The following is a 20,368-nucleotide window of genomic DNA, read 5'->3' as shown; positions in this document are numbered from 1 at the left end:
GGGTGCAGCTGTTGTATAGGGCCCCAGTGGCGAGTGTGGTCACGAATGGACGGGGATCTGCATACTTTCGGCTCCATAGAGGGACAAGGCAGGGATGCCCTCTGTCCCCATTATTGTTTGCACTGGCGATTGAGCCCCTGTCAATAGCATTGAGGGGTTCCAAGAAGTGGAGGGGAGTACTTAGAGGAGGAGAAGAACACCGGGTATCTCTGTATGCGGATGATTTGTTGTTATATGTAGCGGACCAGGCGGAGGGGATGCCAGAGATAATGCGGACACTTCGGGAGTTTGGAGAATTCTCAGGATATAAACTGAATATGGGGAAAAGTGAGTTGTTTGTGGTGCATCCAAGGGAGCAGAGCAGAGAAATAGAGGACTTTCCGCTGAGGAAGGTAACAAGGGACTTTCGTTACTTGGGGATCCAGATAGCCAAGAATTGGGGTACATTGCATAGGTTAAATTTAACACGATTGGTGGAACAAATGGAGGAGGACTTCAAGAGATGGGACATAGTATCCCTGTCACTGGCAGGGAGGGTGCAGGCGGGGAACAGAGGGAAGTAGATCATTGGAAAATAGGTGACAGGTTTAGATAAAGGATCTGGATCGGCGCAGGCAGGGAGGGCCGAAGGGCCTGTTCCTGTGCTGTAATTTTCTTTGTTCTTTGGAAAATTTGCAACTTGAATATTTACCACCTTGACGGCAACCATCAAACCCGTTTCAGCTTTCAGGAAACGGGTCGTCAAATTTGGCTTCTGACATTTCATTGTTTGTTTAAATACACCGAGAACTTAAATCTATTGCAAGGTTGCTTGCAAATGTAACTATAAGCAAAAGCAGCATTGGGTTGTGAGAAATATTCCAATTTTTAGAGTACTACAAACATTTTCCAACATTTTGGTAAAATTTTAAGGAAAACAAAGAAAGCATTGCAATTTGCTTCAACAAGACAAACTGAAGGGTGGACAAACATATTAATATGTACACATTTTCTGAAAAACAGAACAATTACAGTTTTAAATATTGGGTGATATTTCACATTATCTTGGGATAATATGCTGCAAAAGCACAATCTCTCTGTATAGTTTATTAGATATGAACAATCGCCCTGGATAATATAACAATCTGGATAATAATATATTACCCACAAATTGTTTTTAAGATTTGAAAATCTCTCTGGATAATATATTGCAGAAGAACAATCTCGGGCAACAAGGTGGCGCAGTAGTTAGCACTGCTGCCTCATGGCAGTGAGGACCCGGGTTCGATCCCGGGTCACTGTCCGTGTGGAGTTTGCACATTCTCCCCGTGCCTGCGTGGGACTCACCCCCATAAACCCAAAGATGTGCAAGGTGGGTAGGTTGGCCAAACTAAATTGCTCCTTAAATTGGGAAAAAAATAATTGGGTACTCTAAATGTATATTAAAAAAAAGAACAATCACTATGGACAATAAAACATTAAATACTGATAGAGTCTAGGGTTAGTCATTTAGGGGCTAGTTGAATGCATGTAACCAAGAAGCAAAATATTAACAGTGGTTCTGAATGTGGGAACCCAGTCATTTTTCATATAATTAACCATTGTATTCCATTGTATTCAATACTGAGAACAGTGTTCCTTGTGTACACCTCCCACTGCCTGGGGAAAGCGGGCAGCATAATCAAAGACCCCTCCCAACCGGCTTACTCACTCTTCCAACTTCTTCCATCGGGAAGGAGGTACAAAAGTCTGAGAACACGCACGAATAACAGAGGGATTGAATTTAAGAGCCGTGAGGTGATGATGCAGCTGTACAAAACTTTGGTAAGGCCACATTTGGAGTACTGTGTACAGTTCTGGTCGCCTCATTTTAGGAAGGATGTGGAAGCTTTGGAAAAGGTGCAAAGGAGATTTACCAGGATGTTGCCTGGAATGGAGAGTAGGTCTTACGAGGAAAGGTTGAGGGTGCTAGGCCTTTTCTCATTAGAACGGAGAAGGATGAGGGGCGACTTGATAGAGGTTTATAAGATGATCAGGGGAATAGATAGAGTAGACAGTCAGAGACTTTTTCCCCGGGTGGAACAAACCATTACAAGGGGACATAAATTTAAGGTGAAAGGTGGAAGATATAGGAGGGATATCAGAGGTAGGTTCTTTACCCAGAGAGTAGTGGGGGCATGGAATGCACTGCCTGTGGAAGTAGTTGAGTCGGAAACATTAGGGACCTTCAAGCAGCTATTGGATAGGTACATGGATTACGGTTAAATGATATAGTGTAGATTTATTTGTTCTCAAGGGCAGCACGGTAGCATTGTGGATAGCACAATTGCTTCACAGCTCCAGGGTCCCAGGTTCGATTCCGGCTTGGGTCACTGACTGTGCGGAGTCTGCACGTCCTCCCCGTGTCTGCGTGGGTTTCCTCCGGGTGCTCCGGTTTCCTCCCACAATCCAAAGATGTGCAGGTTAGGTGAATTGGCCAATGATAAATTGCCCTTAATGTCCAAATTGCCCTTGGTGTTGGGTGAAGGTGTTGAGTTTGGGTAGGGTGCTCTTTCCAAGAGCCGGTGCAGACTCAAAGGGCCGAATGGCCTCCTTCTGCACTGTAAATTCAATGATAATCTATGATTAATCTAGGACAAAGGTTCGGCACAACATCGTGGGCCGAAGGGCCTGTTCTGTGCTGTATTTTCTATGTTCTATGTTCTATGTTCTATGAATAGACTCAAAAACAGCTTCTTCCCTGCTGTTACCAGACTCCTAAACGACCCTCTTATGGACTGACCTGATTAATACTGCACCCCCTGTATGCTTCACCTGATGCCAGTGTCTATGTATTTACATTTTGTACCTTGTATTGCCCTATTATGTACTTTCTTTTTATTTTCATTTACTTGATGATCTGTTTGAGCTGCTTGCAGAAAAATACTTTTTACTGTACCTTGGTACACGTGACATTAAACAAATCCAATCCAATCCAACTAATCAATTTTTAGTTATATCTCCACCAAACTATCAAATATGGCAAAGCACGAGAAGTACATTAATAGTAACTCAGTATTTTCCCTGAGGCTGCGCATGCAAACACTAAGCTAGTTTTGACGGGCACCAATCAATCTGAAGTAATGTCCAATGTTTGATTAACAAGTTAGTATTTTTCCAGAGACTGCGCACGCAAACACTAAGCTAGTTTTGATGGGCACCAATCAATCTCAAGTAATGTCCAATGTTTGATTAACAAGTTATCCTCCAAGTAACAGACATTCAGGGAGGTCCCAGCTAAAAATTAGAAGCCAATTAACGCAAAGGAGGAGTTAAACCAGAGGTAAGAATCTCCTTAAAAATAGGACCTCGTGGTTCAGGTTTTTGTTCCTGAATCCTTGATTCAGTCATCTGTTTTGTTTGTGTTTATAGTGATTGATTTTGTGATTATGCTTTTGCCACATGCTTGACTTCTTTATATATTGTTTGACATTTCATTTCTAAGTTTTATTCCGTTTGTACTCACCCACGAGCCATGTTTTATTCAGTTCTGCAGCTCTTATTCAAGTGTATACCAGTGAAGTGACTAGCAATAAAGTCGTATTTTTGAACCTCTACCAACCGGACTACTGATTCTTATTCAAGGAGAAAAATAAGAGTCCCAACAGATACAAACAATCTCACTCAATTTCTGGATGGGACTTCAATCAGTGTTGATTATTTTTGAAGGTTAACTAATGTGCAATTCATCTCAGCTCTATTTAAGAAAGGGATTATTGTTAAGATTCGTGCATGAACAGTTGGGAAGAGAGCACATCCTGAGTGAGACAAAGCCAAAGTGTGTGTGTGTTTGGGAATTTGGAGCAAAGTGGGAATTCGGTGCAGAGGGGAAAGAGGTGCTTTTCTGCTTTCTTACTTTTGAATCTTCAGAGAGTGGTCTTGTCCTGCTACAGGAGCAGAGGCTACAAGAGAGAGAGCTGATTGGTAAGTAGTGGGAAAATTGTTTATTTCGCATTGAAAGCAATATTAAGGCAAGAGTTCTAGCATTTAAAAAAACATCAATAATTTTATAATTGGCATAGAATTAACGTTAGAGCCTTTTAGAAAAAATAATTTACAATACCCAATTCATTTTTTCCAATAAAGGGTCAATTTAGCATGGCCAATCCACCTAGCCTGCACATTTTTGGGCTGTGGGGGCGAAACCCACGCAAACACGGGGAGAATGTGCAAACTCCACAAGGACAGTGACCCAGAGCCGGGATCGAACCTGGCACCTCGGCGTCGTGAGGCAGCAGGGGTAACCCACTGCACCACCGTGCTGCTCCCTACGTTAGAGCCTTTTAACTAATTAATGTATCACTGGGGAACTCAGCCCCATGTTTTGCACAGCCTGAAGCATGTGAGGATTCCTTGACACTCTTTGCATTCTGGATGACCATATTTTCAGAAAGTGCCACCAGGTTGACCAGCTCGGGAGCCAGGTTTCAGAACTTGCACGTCGGCTGGAGACACAATGGTGCATCCGAGAGGCTGAGAGTTACAGGGATAGTACGTTTTTAGACATGGCCACCCAACAGTTTAAGGGAGTGGGCAACTATTAGTCAGAGGGGGACAGACAGGTAGACAGGAAAGCCCCAGAGCGCGTCTCACTCAAGAACCATTTCTGTGTTGGAAAACGGTGAGAGCAAGGATTCCTCTGCAGAGCGCAGCCAGAACCAAGTCAACAGCACAGTGGGTGGCTCAGAAGCACAAGGTGAAAGGAGTAAGAGTGAAACAGCAATTGTGGTAGGAGATTCGATAGTGAGGGGCACAGACAGGAGGTTTTGCGGCCACAGACATGACTCTAGCATGGTGTGTTGGCTCTCTGGTGCCAGGGTCAAGGATGCCACTGATTAGCTGCAGGGCATTCTGAAGGGGGGGAAACAGTCCAATGTCATGGTTCACATTGGTACCAACGGTATAGGTGGAAAGAGGGATGAGGTCCTGCCGCAAGAATTTAGGGAGCTAGGTAGCAGATTGAAAAGAGTGACCACAAAGGTTGTAATCTCTGAATTACTACTGCTGCCACGCGCGAGAGTATTGGAATAGGAGGATAGAGCAGATGAATGAGTGGCTGAAGAGATGGTGTAGGAGGGAGAGCTTTAATTTCCTGGATCACTAGATCTGTTCCTGGGGAAGGTGGGACCTGTACAAGTCGGACAGATTGCACCTGAACCGGAATGTGACCAAGAGACAGAGAAATGTTAAGGCACAAGTGAATAAGGCCAGGCTGAATGGCATCTATTTTAATACAAGGAGTCTTATTAGGCAAGGCTGATGGACTGAGAGCATTGATTATCAAATGGGAGTATGATATTATTGCTATCACAGAGACATGGTTAAGGGAGGGGCAGGATTCACAACTTAATATTCCGGAGTATAGAGTCTTCAGACGAGAAGGGAGGGGTGTTTGTGTGTGGGGCAATCACGTTAACAGAAGTCTACTATAGGCCCCCAAACAGTCAGGGAGATATAGAAGAGCAGATATGTAGACAAATCTCAAGTGTAAAAATAATCGGGTAAAAATTCGAGAATTTCAACTTCCCCAATATTCCTTAGTATTCCCTGGGCAGCACGGTAGCACAGTGGCTAGCACAGTTGCTTCACAGCTCCAGGGTCCCAGGTTCAATTCCCAGCTTGGGTCACTGTCTGTGTGGAGTCTGCACTTTCTCCCAGTGTCTGCGTGGGTTTCCTCTGGGTGCTCCGGTTTCCTCCCACAGTCCAAAGATGTGCAAGTTAGGTGAATTGGCCATGATAAATTGCCCTTGGTGTCCAAAAAAAAGGTTAGGTGGGGTTACTGGGTTATGGGGATAGGGTGGAGGCGTGGACTTGGGTAGGGTGCTCTTTCCAACTCGATGGGCCTAATGGCCTTCTGCACCGTTAATTCTATGAATATTAATTGGGATAGGTAAAGTGCAAAATGCTTCGAGGGGGCAGATATCTCAAGGTGCATCCAGAAGTGCTTTAGGAGCCAGCATTCAGAAGACGAGGAGGCAGTACTTGACCTACTTTTAGGGAATTAAGTCTGGCAGGTGGTAGAGGTATCAGTGGGGAAGCATTTTGGTGATAGTGACTCGATAAGATTTAAGGACGGGCAGCATGGTGACACAGTGGTTGGCACTGCTGCCTCACAGTGCCGAGGACTCGGGTTCGATCCCGGACCCAGGACACTGCCCGTGTGGAGTTTGCACATTCTCCCCCTTTCCGCATGGATCTCACCTCCACAACCCAAAAAAAAGATGTGCAGGGTAGGTGAATTGGCCACGCTAAATTGTCCCTTAATTGGAAAAAAATAATTGGGATACTCTAAATTTATATTAAAACTAAGATCTAAGAGAGTAATGGAAAAGGACAGAAATAAGGCACAGTGGTTAGCAGTGCTGTGTCTCAGCACCAGGGACCAGAGTTCGATTCCAGCCTTGGGTGACTGTGGAGTTTGAACAGTGGAACAAAGAACAAAGAACAAAGAAATGTACAGCACAGGAACAGGCCCTTCGGCCCTCCAAGCCCGCGCCGACCATACTGCCCGACTAAACTACAATCTTCTACACTTCCTGGGTCCGTATCCTTCTATTCCCATCCTATTCATATATTTGTCAAGATGCCCCTTAAATGTCCCTATCGTCCCTGCCTCCACTACCTCCTCCGGTAGTGAGTTCCAGGCACCCACTACCCTCTGCGTAAAAAACTTGCCTCGTACATCTACTCTAAACTTTGCCCCTCTCACCTTAAACCTATGCCCCCTAGTAATTGACCCCTCTACCCTGGGGAAAAGCCTCTGACTATCCACTCTGTCTATGCCCCTCATAATTTTGTATACCTCTATCAGGTCGCCCCTCAACCTCCTTCGTTCCAGTGAGAACAAACCGAGTTTATTCAATCGCTCCTCATAGCTTATGCCCTCCATACCAGGCAACATTCTGGTAAATCTCTTCTGCACCCTCTCTAAAGCCTCCACATCCTTCTGGTAGTGTGGCGACCAGAATTGAACACTATACTCCAAGTGTGGCCTAACTAAGGTTCTATACAGCTGCAACATGACTTGCCAATTCTTATACTCAATGCCCCGGCCAATGAAGGCAAGCATGCCGTATGCCTTCTTGACTACCTTCTCCACCTGTGTAGCCCCTTTCAGTGATCTGTGGACCTGTACTCCTAGATCTCTTTGACTTTCAATACTCTTGAGGGTTCTACCATTCACCGTATATTCCCTACCTGCATTAGCCCTTCCAAAATGCATTACCTCACATTTGTCCAGGTTAAACTCCATCTGCCATCTCTCCGCCCAAGTCTCCAGACAATCTAAATCCTGCTGTATCCTCAGACAGTCCTCATCGCTATCCGCAATTCCACCAACCTTTGTGTCGTCTGCAAACTTACTAATCAGACCAGTTACATTTTCCTCCAAATCATTTATATATACTACAAAGAGCAAAGGTCCCAGCACTGATCCCTGTGGAACACCACTGGTCACAGCCCTCCAATTAGAAAAGCATCCCTCCATTGCTACCCTCTGCCTTCTATGGCCTAGCCAGTTCTGTATCCACCTTGCCAGTTCACCCCTGATCCCGTGTGACTCCACCTTTTGTACTAGTCTACCATGAGGGACCTTGTCAAAGGCCTTACTGAAGTCCATATAGACAACATCTACTGCCCTACCTGCATCAATCATCTTAGTGACCTCCTCGAAAAACTCTATCAAGTTAGTGAGACACGACCTCCCCTTCACAAAACCGTGCTGCCTCTCACTAATACGTCCATTTGCTTCCAAATGGGAGTAGATCCTGTCTCGAAGAATTCTCTCCAGTAATTTCCCTACCACTGAAGTAAGGCTCACCGGCCTGTAGTTCCCGGGATTATCCCTGCCACCCTTCTTAAACAGAGGAACAACATTGGCTATTCTCCAGTCCTCCGGGACATCCCCTGAAGACAGCGAGGATCCAAAGATTTCTGTCAAGGCCTCAGCAATTTCCTCTCCAGCCTCCTTCAGTATTCTGGGGTAGATCCCATCCGGCCCTGGGGACTTATCTACCTTAATATTTTTTAAGACACCCAACACCTCGTCTTTTTGGATCACAATGTGACCCAGGCTATCTACACCCCCTTCTCCAGACTCAACATCTACCAATTCCTTCTCTTTGGTGAATACTGATGCAAAGTATTCATTTAGTACCTCGCCCATTTCCTCTGGCTCCACACATAGATTCCCTTGCCTATCCTTCAGTGGGCCAACCCTTTCCCTGGCTACCCTCTTGCTTTTTATGTAAGTGTAAAAAGCCTTGGGATTTTCCTTAACCCTATTTGCCAATGACTTTTCATGACCCCTTCTAGCCCTCCTGACTCCCTGCTTAAGTTCCTTCCTACTTTCCTTATATGCCACACAGGCTTCGTCTGTTCCCAGCCTTTTAGCCCTGACAAATGCCTCCTTTTTCTTTTTGACGAGGCCTACAATATCATTCGTCATCCAAGGTTCCCGAAAATTGCCGTATTTGTCTTTCTTCCTCACAGGAACATGCCTGTCCTGTATTCCTATCAACTGACACTTGAAAGCCTCCCACATGTCAGATGTTGATTTGCCCTCAAACATCCGCCCCCAATCTATGCTCTTCAGTTCCCGCCTAATATTGTTATAATTAGCCTTCCCCCAATTTAGCACATTCATCCTCGGACCACTCTTATCCTTGTCCACTAGTACTTTAAAACTTACTGAATTGTGGTCACTGTTACCGAAATGCTCCCCTACTGAAACATCTACCACCTGGCCGGGCTCATTCCCCAATACCAGGTCCAGTACCGCCTCTTTCCTAGTTGGACTGTTTACATATTGTTTTAAGAAGCCCTCCTGGATGCTCCTTACAAACTCTGCCCCGTCTAAGCCCCTGGCACTAAGTGAGTCCCAGTCAATATTGGGGAAGTTGAAGTCTCCCATCACCACAACATTTGAACATTTGCCAAGTGTGTGCGTGAGTTTCCTCCGGGTACCCCAGTTTCCTCCCACAGTCCAAAGATGGGCAAGTTAGGTGGATTGGCAGTGATCAATGCACGGGTTATGGGGATTGGACGGGGGTGTGGACCTAGGTTGAGTCTCTTTCGGAGGATTAGTGCAGACTCAATGAGCCAAATGGCTTCCTTCTGCATGGGGGAGGGGGATTTTCAAAGGATAAAACAGGATCTGACCAAAGTGTACCAGGAGCAGCTACTTCTAGGAAAATCCACATTAGAGCAGAGGGAATAGAGAGAGTACAATGCCAACATATTCCTGTAAAGGTAAAGGGCGGGACTAACAAGCCCAGAGAACCCTGGATGTCAAAGGATATACAGCATTGGTTAAGGAAAAAAAGGGAGGTTAATGGCAGATTCGGGGGCTCAAAACAGTAGATGCCCTAGACGAGTATGAAAGTGCAGGAGGGGGGGTACTTTAAAAAAAATAAATTAGGAGACCAAAGAAGGGGCATGAAAAAAAACACTGGCGGGTTATAAGCATATTATTGGACAAGAGGACCAAGAAAGAGGAAGGCCCATTAGGTACCAAAATGGCAACTTTGTGTGGAGCCGAAAGATGGAGGTGAGGTATTAAATGAGTATTTTGCATCCCTGTTCATGATGGAGAATGACAATATCGGTTTAGAAAGCAGAAAAAGGGACTGTGATACAACTGAACAGATTAGCATTGAGAAAGAGGCGCTGTCAGCGGTTTTAGTGGGCTTAAAAGTGAATAAATCCTCAGGCCCAGGTGAAATATACCCTAGGCTTGTGTGCGAGGCAAGGGAGGAAATTGCAGGGGCTCGGACACTAATTTTTAAATCCTCGCTGGCCACAGGTGAGGTGCCAGAGGATTGGTGGAGAGCTAATGTGGTACCGTTATTCAAGAAGGGAAGTAGAAAAAAACAGATCATTGGGTCCAATATGAATGGTTGGGAATTTATTGGAAAAAATTCTAAGTGACAGAATTAATCTCCAAGGAGAGGCAAGAATTCATTAAGGATAGTCAGCATGGCTTTGTCAGGGAGAGATCATGTCTAACAAATTTGACTGAATTTTTTAAGGCGACCACTGAATGAAAAATGAAAATTGCTTATTAATAATAAAAAATATTATTATTCAAATGAAGTTACTGTGAAAAGCCCCTAGTCACCACATTCCGGCGCCTGTTCGGGGAGGCTGGTACGGGAATTGAACCATGCTTTCAAAGCCAGCGATTTAGCCCTGTGCTAAACAGACTAGGTGCGTGGACAGGGAAAGTGCAGTTATTTTTCCATTTGTGGGATGTGTGCCTTGAGGGGGCAGTTAAGAGTCAACCACATTGTTGTGGGCCTGGAGTCACATGTAGGCCAGACCAGGTAAGGGCGACAGATTAGTGAACCAGTTGGGTTTTTTTTTAAATGACAATCGACAATCGACAATGGTTTCATGGTCACCATTAGATTTTAAATTCCAGATTATTATTGAATTCAGATTTCACCATCTGCAATGGTGGGATTTGAACCTCAGTCCCCAGAGCATTACTCTGGTTAAGTAGTGCAGTGACAATACCACTACACCACTGCCTCCCCGAGCCTACATGGGCTTCAGTAAGGCTTTTGACAAATTCCCGCATGGGAGACAGATCTAATAGTAAGAGCCAATGGGATCCAGGGCAATTTTAATCCAAAACTGGCTTGGTGGTAAGAGGCAGAGGGTAATGGTTAAGATTGCATTTGTGACTGGAATCCTGTGTCCAGTTGTGCACTGCAGGGATCGGTGCTGGGTCCCTCCTTGTTTGTAGTGTACATTAATGATCTAGACATGAATGTGGGGGATATGATCAGTAAGTTCGTCGATGACATGAAAATGGATGGTGTGACAGTAAGGAGGAAAGCCTCAAGATTACAGGACAATATAGATGGGCTGTCAAGTGGGCAGAACAGTGGAAAATGGAATTTAACCCTGAAACATGCAAGGCGATTCATTTTGGGACGCCTATCAAGGCAGGGGAATACACAATGAACGTAAGAGGCTAGAAGTACTGAGGACCAAAAATACCTTGGGGGTGAATGACAAAGATCCCTGAAGGCAGCAGGACAGGTAAAGATGGTTAAGAAAGCATCTGTGGGCGCCATGCCGCGCAGTGGTTAGCACTGGGACTGCGGCACTGAGCACCCGGGTTAGAATCCCGGCCCTGGGTCACTGTCCGTGTGGAGTTTGCACATTCTCCCCATGTCTGCAGGGGTTTCACCCCCACAACCCAAAGATGTGCAGGTTAGGTGGATTGGCCACGCTAAATTGCCCCTTAATTGGAAAAAAAATAATTGGGTACTCTAAATTTACGTGATGCATGCTCTTTATTAGCCAAGGCATAGAATAAAGGAGCAGGGAGGTTATGATGGATGTATAAAATGCTGGTTAGGCAACAGCTAGAGTACTGTGTGCAGGTCTGGTCATCACACTATAGAGAGGATGTGATTGCACGAGAAAGGGTGCGGAGGAAATTCAGCAGGATGTTACCAGGGTTGGAGTGTTTCAACTATGAAGAGAGGCTGGGGTTGTTTTCCTCAGAGCGAGATGTTGGACGGGGGGGGGGGGGGGGATCAAGGTGTACAATATGAGGCATATAGATAGAGTTGATAGGAAGAAACCCTCCCTTGTAGTAGAAGGATCACTAACCAGGGAGCATAGATTTACGGTAAGGAGCAGAGGATTTGAGGAAAAACATTTTCCACTCAGGGGGTGGCGGGAATCTGGAACTCAACACCTGAAAGGGGGGCAGAGGCGGGAAAATAGATAGGTGGTGTTCGATGGCCGGCGCAGACACGACGGGCCGAAAGGCCTCTTTCTTCGCTGCAAAAAACTCTTTGACTCTATATCAGATATGAAAATCTCCCTCTGGACAATATAATGCACAGGAACACTCTGGATAATACAAGATCACCTGAATACCACATAATACAGAAACAGTTGCTGGATAATGCGAGATATGTAGAAATCTCCCTCTGGATAATACATTACATAAGGACAAATCTCCTGGGATATTAATACAGGGATGATGTATTTCATGTGAACATTCCTCTCGCTGGAGAGGAGATGGGGGGCGGGAGGGGGGATAGTCCACATTCTCCACACCGCTTCTTTCGCAACAAGTCTGCGCTGCAACTGCACTTGAAGGAGGGTCTGCTGTCAGCGGCCTCCCGGGACAGAACACACCCCATCCCGGGAGCGAGGCCCACTCCATGCCCGGCCTCCCTCCGCCACCGCAGCCCGGACCAGCAGGCGACACCCAACCGCGTCTCCATTTCCAGCATCGCCGCCGCTTGGCGATCCGAGTCCGGAGGCTCGCAGCGGCCTACTAGCCCCTCCTGACCCGCGGCGGCCGGGAAAGGGGGCGGCGTCCAGCGGGAAAGAGTTAATCTAAGGCCGGCTCTGCATGTCGTTGGGTTTTTGTTTTTCTCTCGCTCGCTCGCTCTTACCCACATCACTCGGCCCGGGCGACCGGAGCGGCGCGCCTCGGCTCGGCTCACCCAGCCCGCTCGGACCGGCGGAGCCCCGTTTAACCATTCGCTGCCCCGAGAGCTGTCACTCAGAGCCCGAGGGGGCGGGCACTCTGGAGGCCAAAACACCGGGAGGGGGGGCGGCAATTACAGATTGGGAGACCCCCCCTCACCAATATAACCGGGAGGGGGGGCGGCAATTACAGATTGGGAGAACCCCCCCCCCCACCCCTCACCAATATAACCAGGAAGGGGGGCGGCAATTACAGATTGGGAGAACCCCCCCCCTCCAACCAATATAACCAGGAGGGGGGGGCGGCAATTACAGATTGGGAGACCCCCCCCCAACCAATATAACCAGGAGGGGGGGGGCGGCAATTACAGATTGGGAGACCCCCCCCTCACCAATATAACCAGGAAGGGGGGGCGGCAATTACAGATTGGGAGAACCCCCCCCACCAATATAACCAGGAGGGGGGGGCGGCAATTACAGATTGGGAGAACCCCCCCCTCACCAATATAACCGGGAGGGGGGGCGGCAATTACAGATTGGGAGAACCCCCCCCCCCAATCACCAATATAACCGGGAGGGGGGGCGGCAATTCCAGATTGGGAGACCCCCCCTCACCAATATAACCGGGAGGGGGGGGCGGCAATTACAGATTGGGAGAACCCCCCCCTCCCCTCACCAATATAACCAGGAGGGGGGGGCGGCAATTCCAGATTGGGAGAACACCCCCCCTCACCAATATAACCAGGAGGGGGAGCGGCAATTACAGATTGGGAGAACCCCCCCCCCACCAATATAACCAGGAGGGGGGGCGGCAATTACAGATTGGGAGAACCCCCCCTCACCAATATAACGGGGGGGGGGCGGCAATTCCAGATTGGGAGAAGCCCCCCCCCCTCACCAATATAACCAGGAGGGGGGGCGGCAATTACAGATTGGGAGAACCCCCCCTCACCAATATAACCGGGAGGGGGGGGCGGCAATTCCAGATTGGGAGAACCCCCCCCTCACCAATATAACCCGGGGGGGGGTGGCAATTACAGATTGGGAGACCCCCCCTCACCAATATAACCCGGGGGGGGGGTGGCGGCAATTACAGATTGGGAGACCCACCCCCTCACCAATATAACCCGGGGGGGGGGTGGCGGCAATTACAGATTGGGAGACCCCCCCTCACCAATATAACCGGGAGGGGGGGGTGGCAATTACAGATTGGGAGACCCCCCCTCACCAATATAACCGGGGGGGGGGCGGCAATTACAGATTGGGAGACCCCTCCCCCATCACCAATATAACCGGGAGGGGGGGGCAGGAATTACAGATTGGGAGACCCCCCCTCACCAATATAACCGGGAGGGGGGGGCGGCAATTACAGATTGGGAGACCCACCCTCACCAATATAACCGGGAGGGGGGACGGCAATTACAGATTGGGAGACCCCCCACTCACCAATATAACCGGGAGGGGGGGGCGACAATTACAGATTAGGAGAACCCCCCTCACCAATATAACCGGGAGGGGGGGCGGCAATTCCAGATTGGGAGCCCCCCCCCCTTATCAATATGACCAGGATGGGGTGTGGCAATTACAGATTGGGAGACCTCCCCCTCATCAATATAACCGGGAGGGGGTATGGCAATTACAGATTGGGAGACCCCTCCAATCAATAATACCCGGGAGGGGGTGTGGCAATTACAGATTAGGAGACCCCCCCCCCATCAATATAACCGGGAGGGGATGTGGCAATTACAGATTGGGAGACCCCCCCGCCCTCATCAATATAACCGGGAGGGGGTGTGGCAATTACAGATTGGGTAACCCCTCCAATCAATATAACCAGGAGGGGGTGTGGCAATTACAGATTGGGAGACCCCCCCCCTCATCAATATTACCGGGAGGGGGTATGGCAATTACAGATTGGGAGACCCCTCCAATCAACATAACCGGGAGTGGGTGTGGCAATTACAAATTGGGAGACCCCCCTTATCAACATAACCGGGAGTGGGTGTGGCAATTACAGATTGGGAGACCCCCCCCCTCATCAACATAACCGGGAGTGGGTGTGGCAATTACAGATTGGGAGACCCCCCCTCATTAATATAACCAGGAGTGGGTGTGGCAATTCCAGATTGGGAGACCCCTCCTCATCAATATAGCCGGGAGGGGTGTGGCAATTACAGATTGGGAGACCCCTCCTCATCAATATAACCAGGAGTGGGTGTGGCAATTCCAGATTGGGAGACTCCTCCTCATCAATATAGCCGGGAGGGGTGTGGCAATTCCAGATTGGGAGACCCTCCCCTCATCAACATAACCGGGCGTGGGTGTGGCAATTCCAGATTGGGAGATCACCCCCCTCATCAACATAACCGGGAGTGGGTGTGGCAATTCCAGATTGGGAGACCCCTCCAATCAACATAACCAGGAGTGGGTGTGGCAATTACAGACTGGGAGACCCCCCCACCCTCATCAATATAACCGGGAGTAGGTGTGGCAATTACAGATTGGGAGACCCCCCCTCACCAATATAACCGGGAGGGGGTGTGGCAATTCCAGATTGGGAGACCCCCCCTCATCAATATAACCGGGAGGGGGTGTGTCAATTACAGATTGGGAGACCCCTCCAATCAACATAACCGGGAGTGGGTGTGGCAATTGCAGATTAGGAGACCCCCACCTCATCAATATAACCGGGAGGGGGTGTGGCAATTACAGATTGGGAGACCCCCCCCCCTCATCAATATAACTGGGAGGGTGTGTGGCAATTACAGATTGGGAGGCCCCCCAATCAATATAACCGGGAGGGTGTGTGGCAATTACAGATTGGGAGACCCCCCCCTTATCAATATAACCGGGAGGGTGTGTGGCAATTACAAATTGGGAGACCCCCCCCCTCATCAATATAACCGGGAGTGAGTGCGGCAATTACTGGTTGGGTGATCCCCCCCCAATTAATATAACCGGGAGTGGGTGTGTCAATTACAGATTATAAGTAAGGGCTTTAGAAAGTATCGAGAGGGAATGCAGTCATTCAAGACGGAGCTAACCCCAGCACATCAGAAACCGCTGTGGCGTTTACAGATTTGGAGCTGTCCCAGCAAGAATTGTTTAAATAATGAACAAACTTATATCAATAAAAGCATCTTATGACATCCGCAGGACATCATATATTTCTTTGGCTGTGAAGAATTTTAAGCAAATGTGTGGCCATTACAGCTGTAGGCAAATATCTTATTCTGGTACTAAAGGATTTAGGAACTGGGAATCCAAAGTATCCCAGCTTTCAAAACAACTGGGGAGAGGAGTGAGAGAATGGAACAAAGGTAGCGGAGGATCCCAACGTACAAGTCATGATTGGGTGTTGTTTGAAGGGGGTGTGAAGGAGAAAGGGGTTCAGGACTGATATCTGTTTGAGTAACCTGCCAAACCATAGGCAAAGTTCTTATAGGAATGGTTGTCAAAACAGAAGACCATTCTGCCCACTTGTTAAAAATTATTTCTGGGGATGGGGGCATCGCTGGCTGGGCCAGCATTTATTGTCCATCCCTAATTGCTATTTCAGAGGGCATTTTAGGAGACAACCACATTGCTGTGTGTCTGGCGTCACATGTAGGCCAGGTAAGGATGGCAGATTTCCCCCCAAAAATAACATTGTTGAACCAGACGGGCTTTTAGGACGATCGACAATGGTGTGATGGTCATCTTTAGACTTTTAATTCCGGATTTATATTGAATTCAAATTTCACCATCCGCTGTGGCTGGATTCAAACCTGCATTACCTTGGGTCTCTGAATTATTAGGCTAGTGCGAATACCACTACACCACCACCAACCCCGGTGCTAGTGCAACCTCTTCAATTGGAACCATACCTCCCTGATCTTTTCTCATGGGGAAGTATGCAATGATCACGGAGGAAAGATACTAGAGGGCAGACCAAAGCTGTACAAAGGGGATCAATGACGTTTGACCTTGGAGGGGGGGGGGGGGGGGAAATACATCAAAAACATTGCCAGCTGAAGGGATGCTGCAATCAATTCAGGATCCTCTGCTGTTTGTAATATATATATTAAAATGACTTGGAAGAAAACGTGGCTGGTCTGATTAGCAAGTTTGCGGATGATACCAAGATAGCAGGAATTGCGGATAGTGATGAAGGCTGACAGGGAATTCAGGATATAGATAGGCTGCAAAATTGGGAAGAGAAATTGCAGATGGAATTTAACCCGGACAAATGCGAGGTGATGCATTTTGGTCGATCCAATTCAGGTGGGAGCTATATAATAAATGGCAGAACCATCAAGAGCATAGAGACACAGAGAGATCTGGATGTGCAGGTCCACAGATCCTTAAAAAGTGGCAGCACAGGTGGAAATGGTGGTTAAAAACAGCATATGGCAGGCAGCACAGTGGTGGCACTGCGGTCTCACGGTGCTGAGGTCCCGGGTTCGGTCCCAGCTCTGGGTCGCTGTCCGTGTGGAGTTTGCACATTCTCCCGGTGTTCGCATGGGTTTCGCCCCCACGGCCCGGGGATGTGCAGGGCAGGTGGAATGGCCACGCTAAATTGTCCCTTAATTGGAAAGAATGAATTGGGTACTCTAAATTTAAAAAAAAAAAGAATATGGCATACTTGCCTTCATCGGACGGGGTATCAAGTATAAAAGCTCGCAAATTATGTTACAATTATATAGAGCGTTGGTTCGGCTACATTTGGAATACTGTGTCCAATTCTGGTCACCACACTACCAGAAGGAAGTGGAGGCTTTGGAGAGAGTACAGAAAAGGTTTACCAGGATGTTGCCTGGTAGGGAGTGTATTAGCTATGAGGAGAGATTGAATGAACTGGGATTTTTCTCCCTAGAAAGACGGAGGCTGAGGGGCAACCTGATAGAAGTTTATAAAATTCTGAGGGGTATAGGTAGGGTGAACAGTTGGAGGCTTTTTCCCAGGGCAGAATTGAAAATTACAAGGAGGCACTATTATGGGCCAGGGTTTAGAGAAGCCCAAAGTGTATCATGGAGTTCACCTGACCCACAACTTTTACTAGATTGTGGTATGGGGAGCACACGGCCCACTCTACAGGTGTGGTACAGCAGAAATGGAAAAGTATTTTTTAAAAGCAAAACAGTGTTTATTCTATGAACTCAAGTTAACCCTTTTAAAACATACAGTGAACATCTCAGCAACCATTAATTCAAATACAACCCCCAAAGACTACAACACTAAGTAAACCTTTAACCTTTCCTTTTTAACATCCATACGACTTAAAAACAAAACCTTTATCAGAAGCACATCAGGTTAAAGTCACTACTGTTATTAGTTTTAAATCACCAGGATCGATTTACAGTCTTTAGATTACCGAGAGAGATTCATACACCTTCTGGCTGTGACTGCAGCTATCCAGCTCTGAAAACTAAACTAAAACACACCCTGCAGCAAACAGCCTAAAATGAAAGTAAAAAGCTGACAGACAACCCAGCTCCACCCACTCTCTGACATCACTGCAGTAATAAACACCCATTTCTTAAAGGTAGTCTCACTACAGATATTTATATACACACCCATTTATAAACACCCATTTCTTAAAGGTACTCTCACATGACAGGCACAAGTTCAAGGTGAGGGGTAAGGTTCTGAGGAGATGTGCAGGGAAATTATTATTATTTTTTTTTTTTACACAGCGGGTGGTGGTGGCCTGGAATGCACTGCCAAGTGAGGTGGTTGAGGCAGATACGTTAGCGACCTTTAAGGCTTATCTGGATAGGCACATGAACAGATGGGATATAGAAGGATGTAGGTGGTTGGTCTAGATAGTACACGTGATCGGAGCAGGCTTGGAGGGTGGAAGGGCCTGTTCCAGTGCTGTATTGTTCTTTGTTCATCAATCCCAGACAATTACATACTTCAACCTTGTAAACGCTCATACATCTATCTATAAAGAAGCTCTTGTACCAAAGTTGTATGAATGAAGGCACATCACACCACACTGATGAATGTTTAGTGCAGCCACAGGCATTCATTTCCACTGAACCTATGCACCATCATTTCTGCTGCAGCCCCTCCAGCCCTAAACTGACTTGATCCAGTCTGCAAACATGTTTTCTAGCAGAGGACCAGGGAGGTGGAACCCCTGTCCCACCTTCCTTTAATCTGGAGGTGCTGAATCTCTTATTCACGCCTGAGGTCTTTTAATTCCGCACTGATGAATTGTAATTCTGCTAGGGAGGAACAATCCCTCCTCACTGCCCCTCCCCTTTCTTCCCACTCCAACCTCCAGATCAAAACACCTCCCAATCACATCCTGAACTGTGCAACCCTCCTCTGCTTTAATTCCTTCCTCTCACCAGTTGTTTTCCAGCACCACCCTCAATGTGAAGACAGGATTTTGTCTCCACAAGGTCTGTGCGGTGGTTACTCCTGCCGAAACTGTCGCGGACAGATGCATCTGCAGCAGGAAGGTTGGTGTGGAGGTACGTTTTTCCCTTTTGTTGATTCCCTCGCTACCTGGCGAGGTCCCAGTCCAGCAAACTGTGCCCTTAAGGACTCGGCCAGCTTGGTCAGTAGTGGTGAAGTCCCCCAGCTGGAATACTTGCTGTTCCTTTGTCATCCCCAGTGCTTCCTCCAAGTGGTGTTCAACATGGAAGAGTACTGACTCACCTGCTGGTAATCAGCAGGAGGTTTCCTTTGACCCGGGGCCATGAGACTTCTTGGGGGTTCAGGGTCGATGTTGAGGACTCCCAGGGCAACACTCTCCCAATTGTATACCGCCAACTCTGCTGGGTCTGCCCTGCCGGCGAGACAGGACGTACCCAAGGATGGCGATGGTGGTGCTGCGACGTTGTCTGTAAGGTAAGATTCCGTGAGTATGACTAGGTCAGGCTGTTGAGTACTGCCCCCCCCCCCTTGAGAGGGTGTGGCAATTACAGATTGGGGGCGGGAGATCCCCCCCATATCCCTGGTTACCCTCTTGCCCTTAATACACATAAAACACCTTGGAATTTTTCTTTATTTTGCCCGTCAGTGTGTCCCCCCCCCCCCCCCCCCCCCCCCGGAGTCGATTTTTCCTCCGGGTGCTCCGGTTTTCTTCCACAGTCCAAAGATGTGCAGGTTAGGTTGGGTAATGGGGATAGGGTGGGGGCGTGGACCTAGGTGGGGTGCTATTTCAGAGGGTCGGTGCAGACCTAATGGGCTGAATGGTCTCCTTCTGCACTGTAGGGATTCTATGGTGTGTGTGCGATGTTGAGACACACGGTTCATGTGGAGACAAACTCTGGCATTTAAAGAAAGAATCTTCGGGTCTCCAATCTCTCAGTACCACACTGGCAGACTCAGGAGGTTTCACTCCCAACCGCAGAATGATACATTTACGGATTAAGGTCCCACTCCAAAGAGCTGAGAGCCAGATGCAGAGGGAGTGTTGCATTGTCAGAGCCACTGACCTTCGGAGGAACTGCTACACCAACTGTTGCAACTTCCCACAGGTGAGCTTCAGAAATCCCGCGGCATTATTTCTTTTTTTTAAAATAATTTTTATGAAAGTTTTCACAAAATATCAACAACAAAATGTAAAAGGAACCCAATAGAATTAAATACAAAACAAAACAAAACAACCCCGTGCCCCCCTCCCCCCTATACCTAAATAATAAATGAACACCCCCGAAACACATAGCAAACATCGTCAATATACACCCCCCCCTCAGATCCCCCAGTATAGACAAACAAAAATAAAATAGAACCCCGCCCCCCCGAGCTGCTGCTGCTGACCATTATCTATCGTTCTGCCAGGAAGTCCAAGAACGGTTGCCACCGCCTGAAAAACCGTTGCACCGATCCCCTTAAGGCAAATTTCACCCTCTCCAATTTAATAAACCCCGGCATATCATTGATCCAGGATTCC

The 20,368-nt window shown here is 47.7% G+C and overlaps 1 protein-coding gene across 5 annotated transcripts in view; it reads right to left on the bottom strand.

Moving 5' to 3' along the window:
* zbtb47b (zinc finger and BTB domain containing 47b) overlaps positions 1-20,368 on the bottom strand; it is a 338,016-nt gene that overhangs the window by 223,152 nt on the left and 94,496 nt on the right. The window contains exon 1 of one of the 5 annotated variants that reach the window (XM_072508101.1): positions 12,444-12,543. The exons of 2 other annotated variants lie outside the window; for them this stretch is intronic. In XM_072508101.1, the coding sequence (XP_072364202.1) occupies positions 12,444-12,449 (6 nt within the window). In that variant the 5' untranslated portion in view covers positions 12,450-12,543. Of the gene's footprint in view, positions 1-12,443; positions 12,544-20,368 lie in introns of those variants that run through there. 2 more of the 5 variants (XM_072508100.1, XM_072508104.1) reach the window with 2 other exon arrangements.

This window comes from Scyliorhinus torazame, chromosome 6 (assembly GCF_047496885.1).
Source record: "Scyliorhinus torazame isolate Kashiwa2021f chromosome 6, sScyTor2.1, whole genome shotgun sequence".
In the NCBI taxonomy this organism is placed as follows: domain Eukaryota; kingdom Metazoa; phylum Chordata; class Chondrichthyes; order Carcharhiniformes; family Scyliorhinidae; genus Scyliorhinus; species Scyliorhinus torazame.
This window is presented reverse-complemented; position numbering and strand designations above follow the sequence as displayed.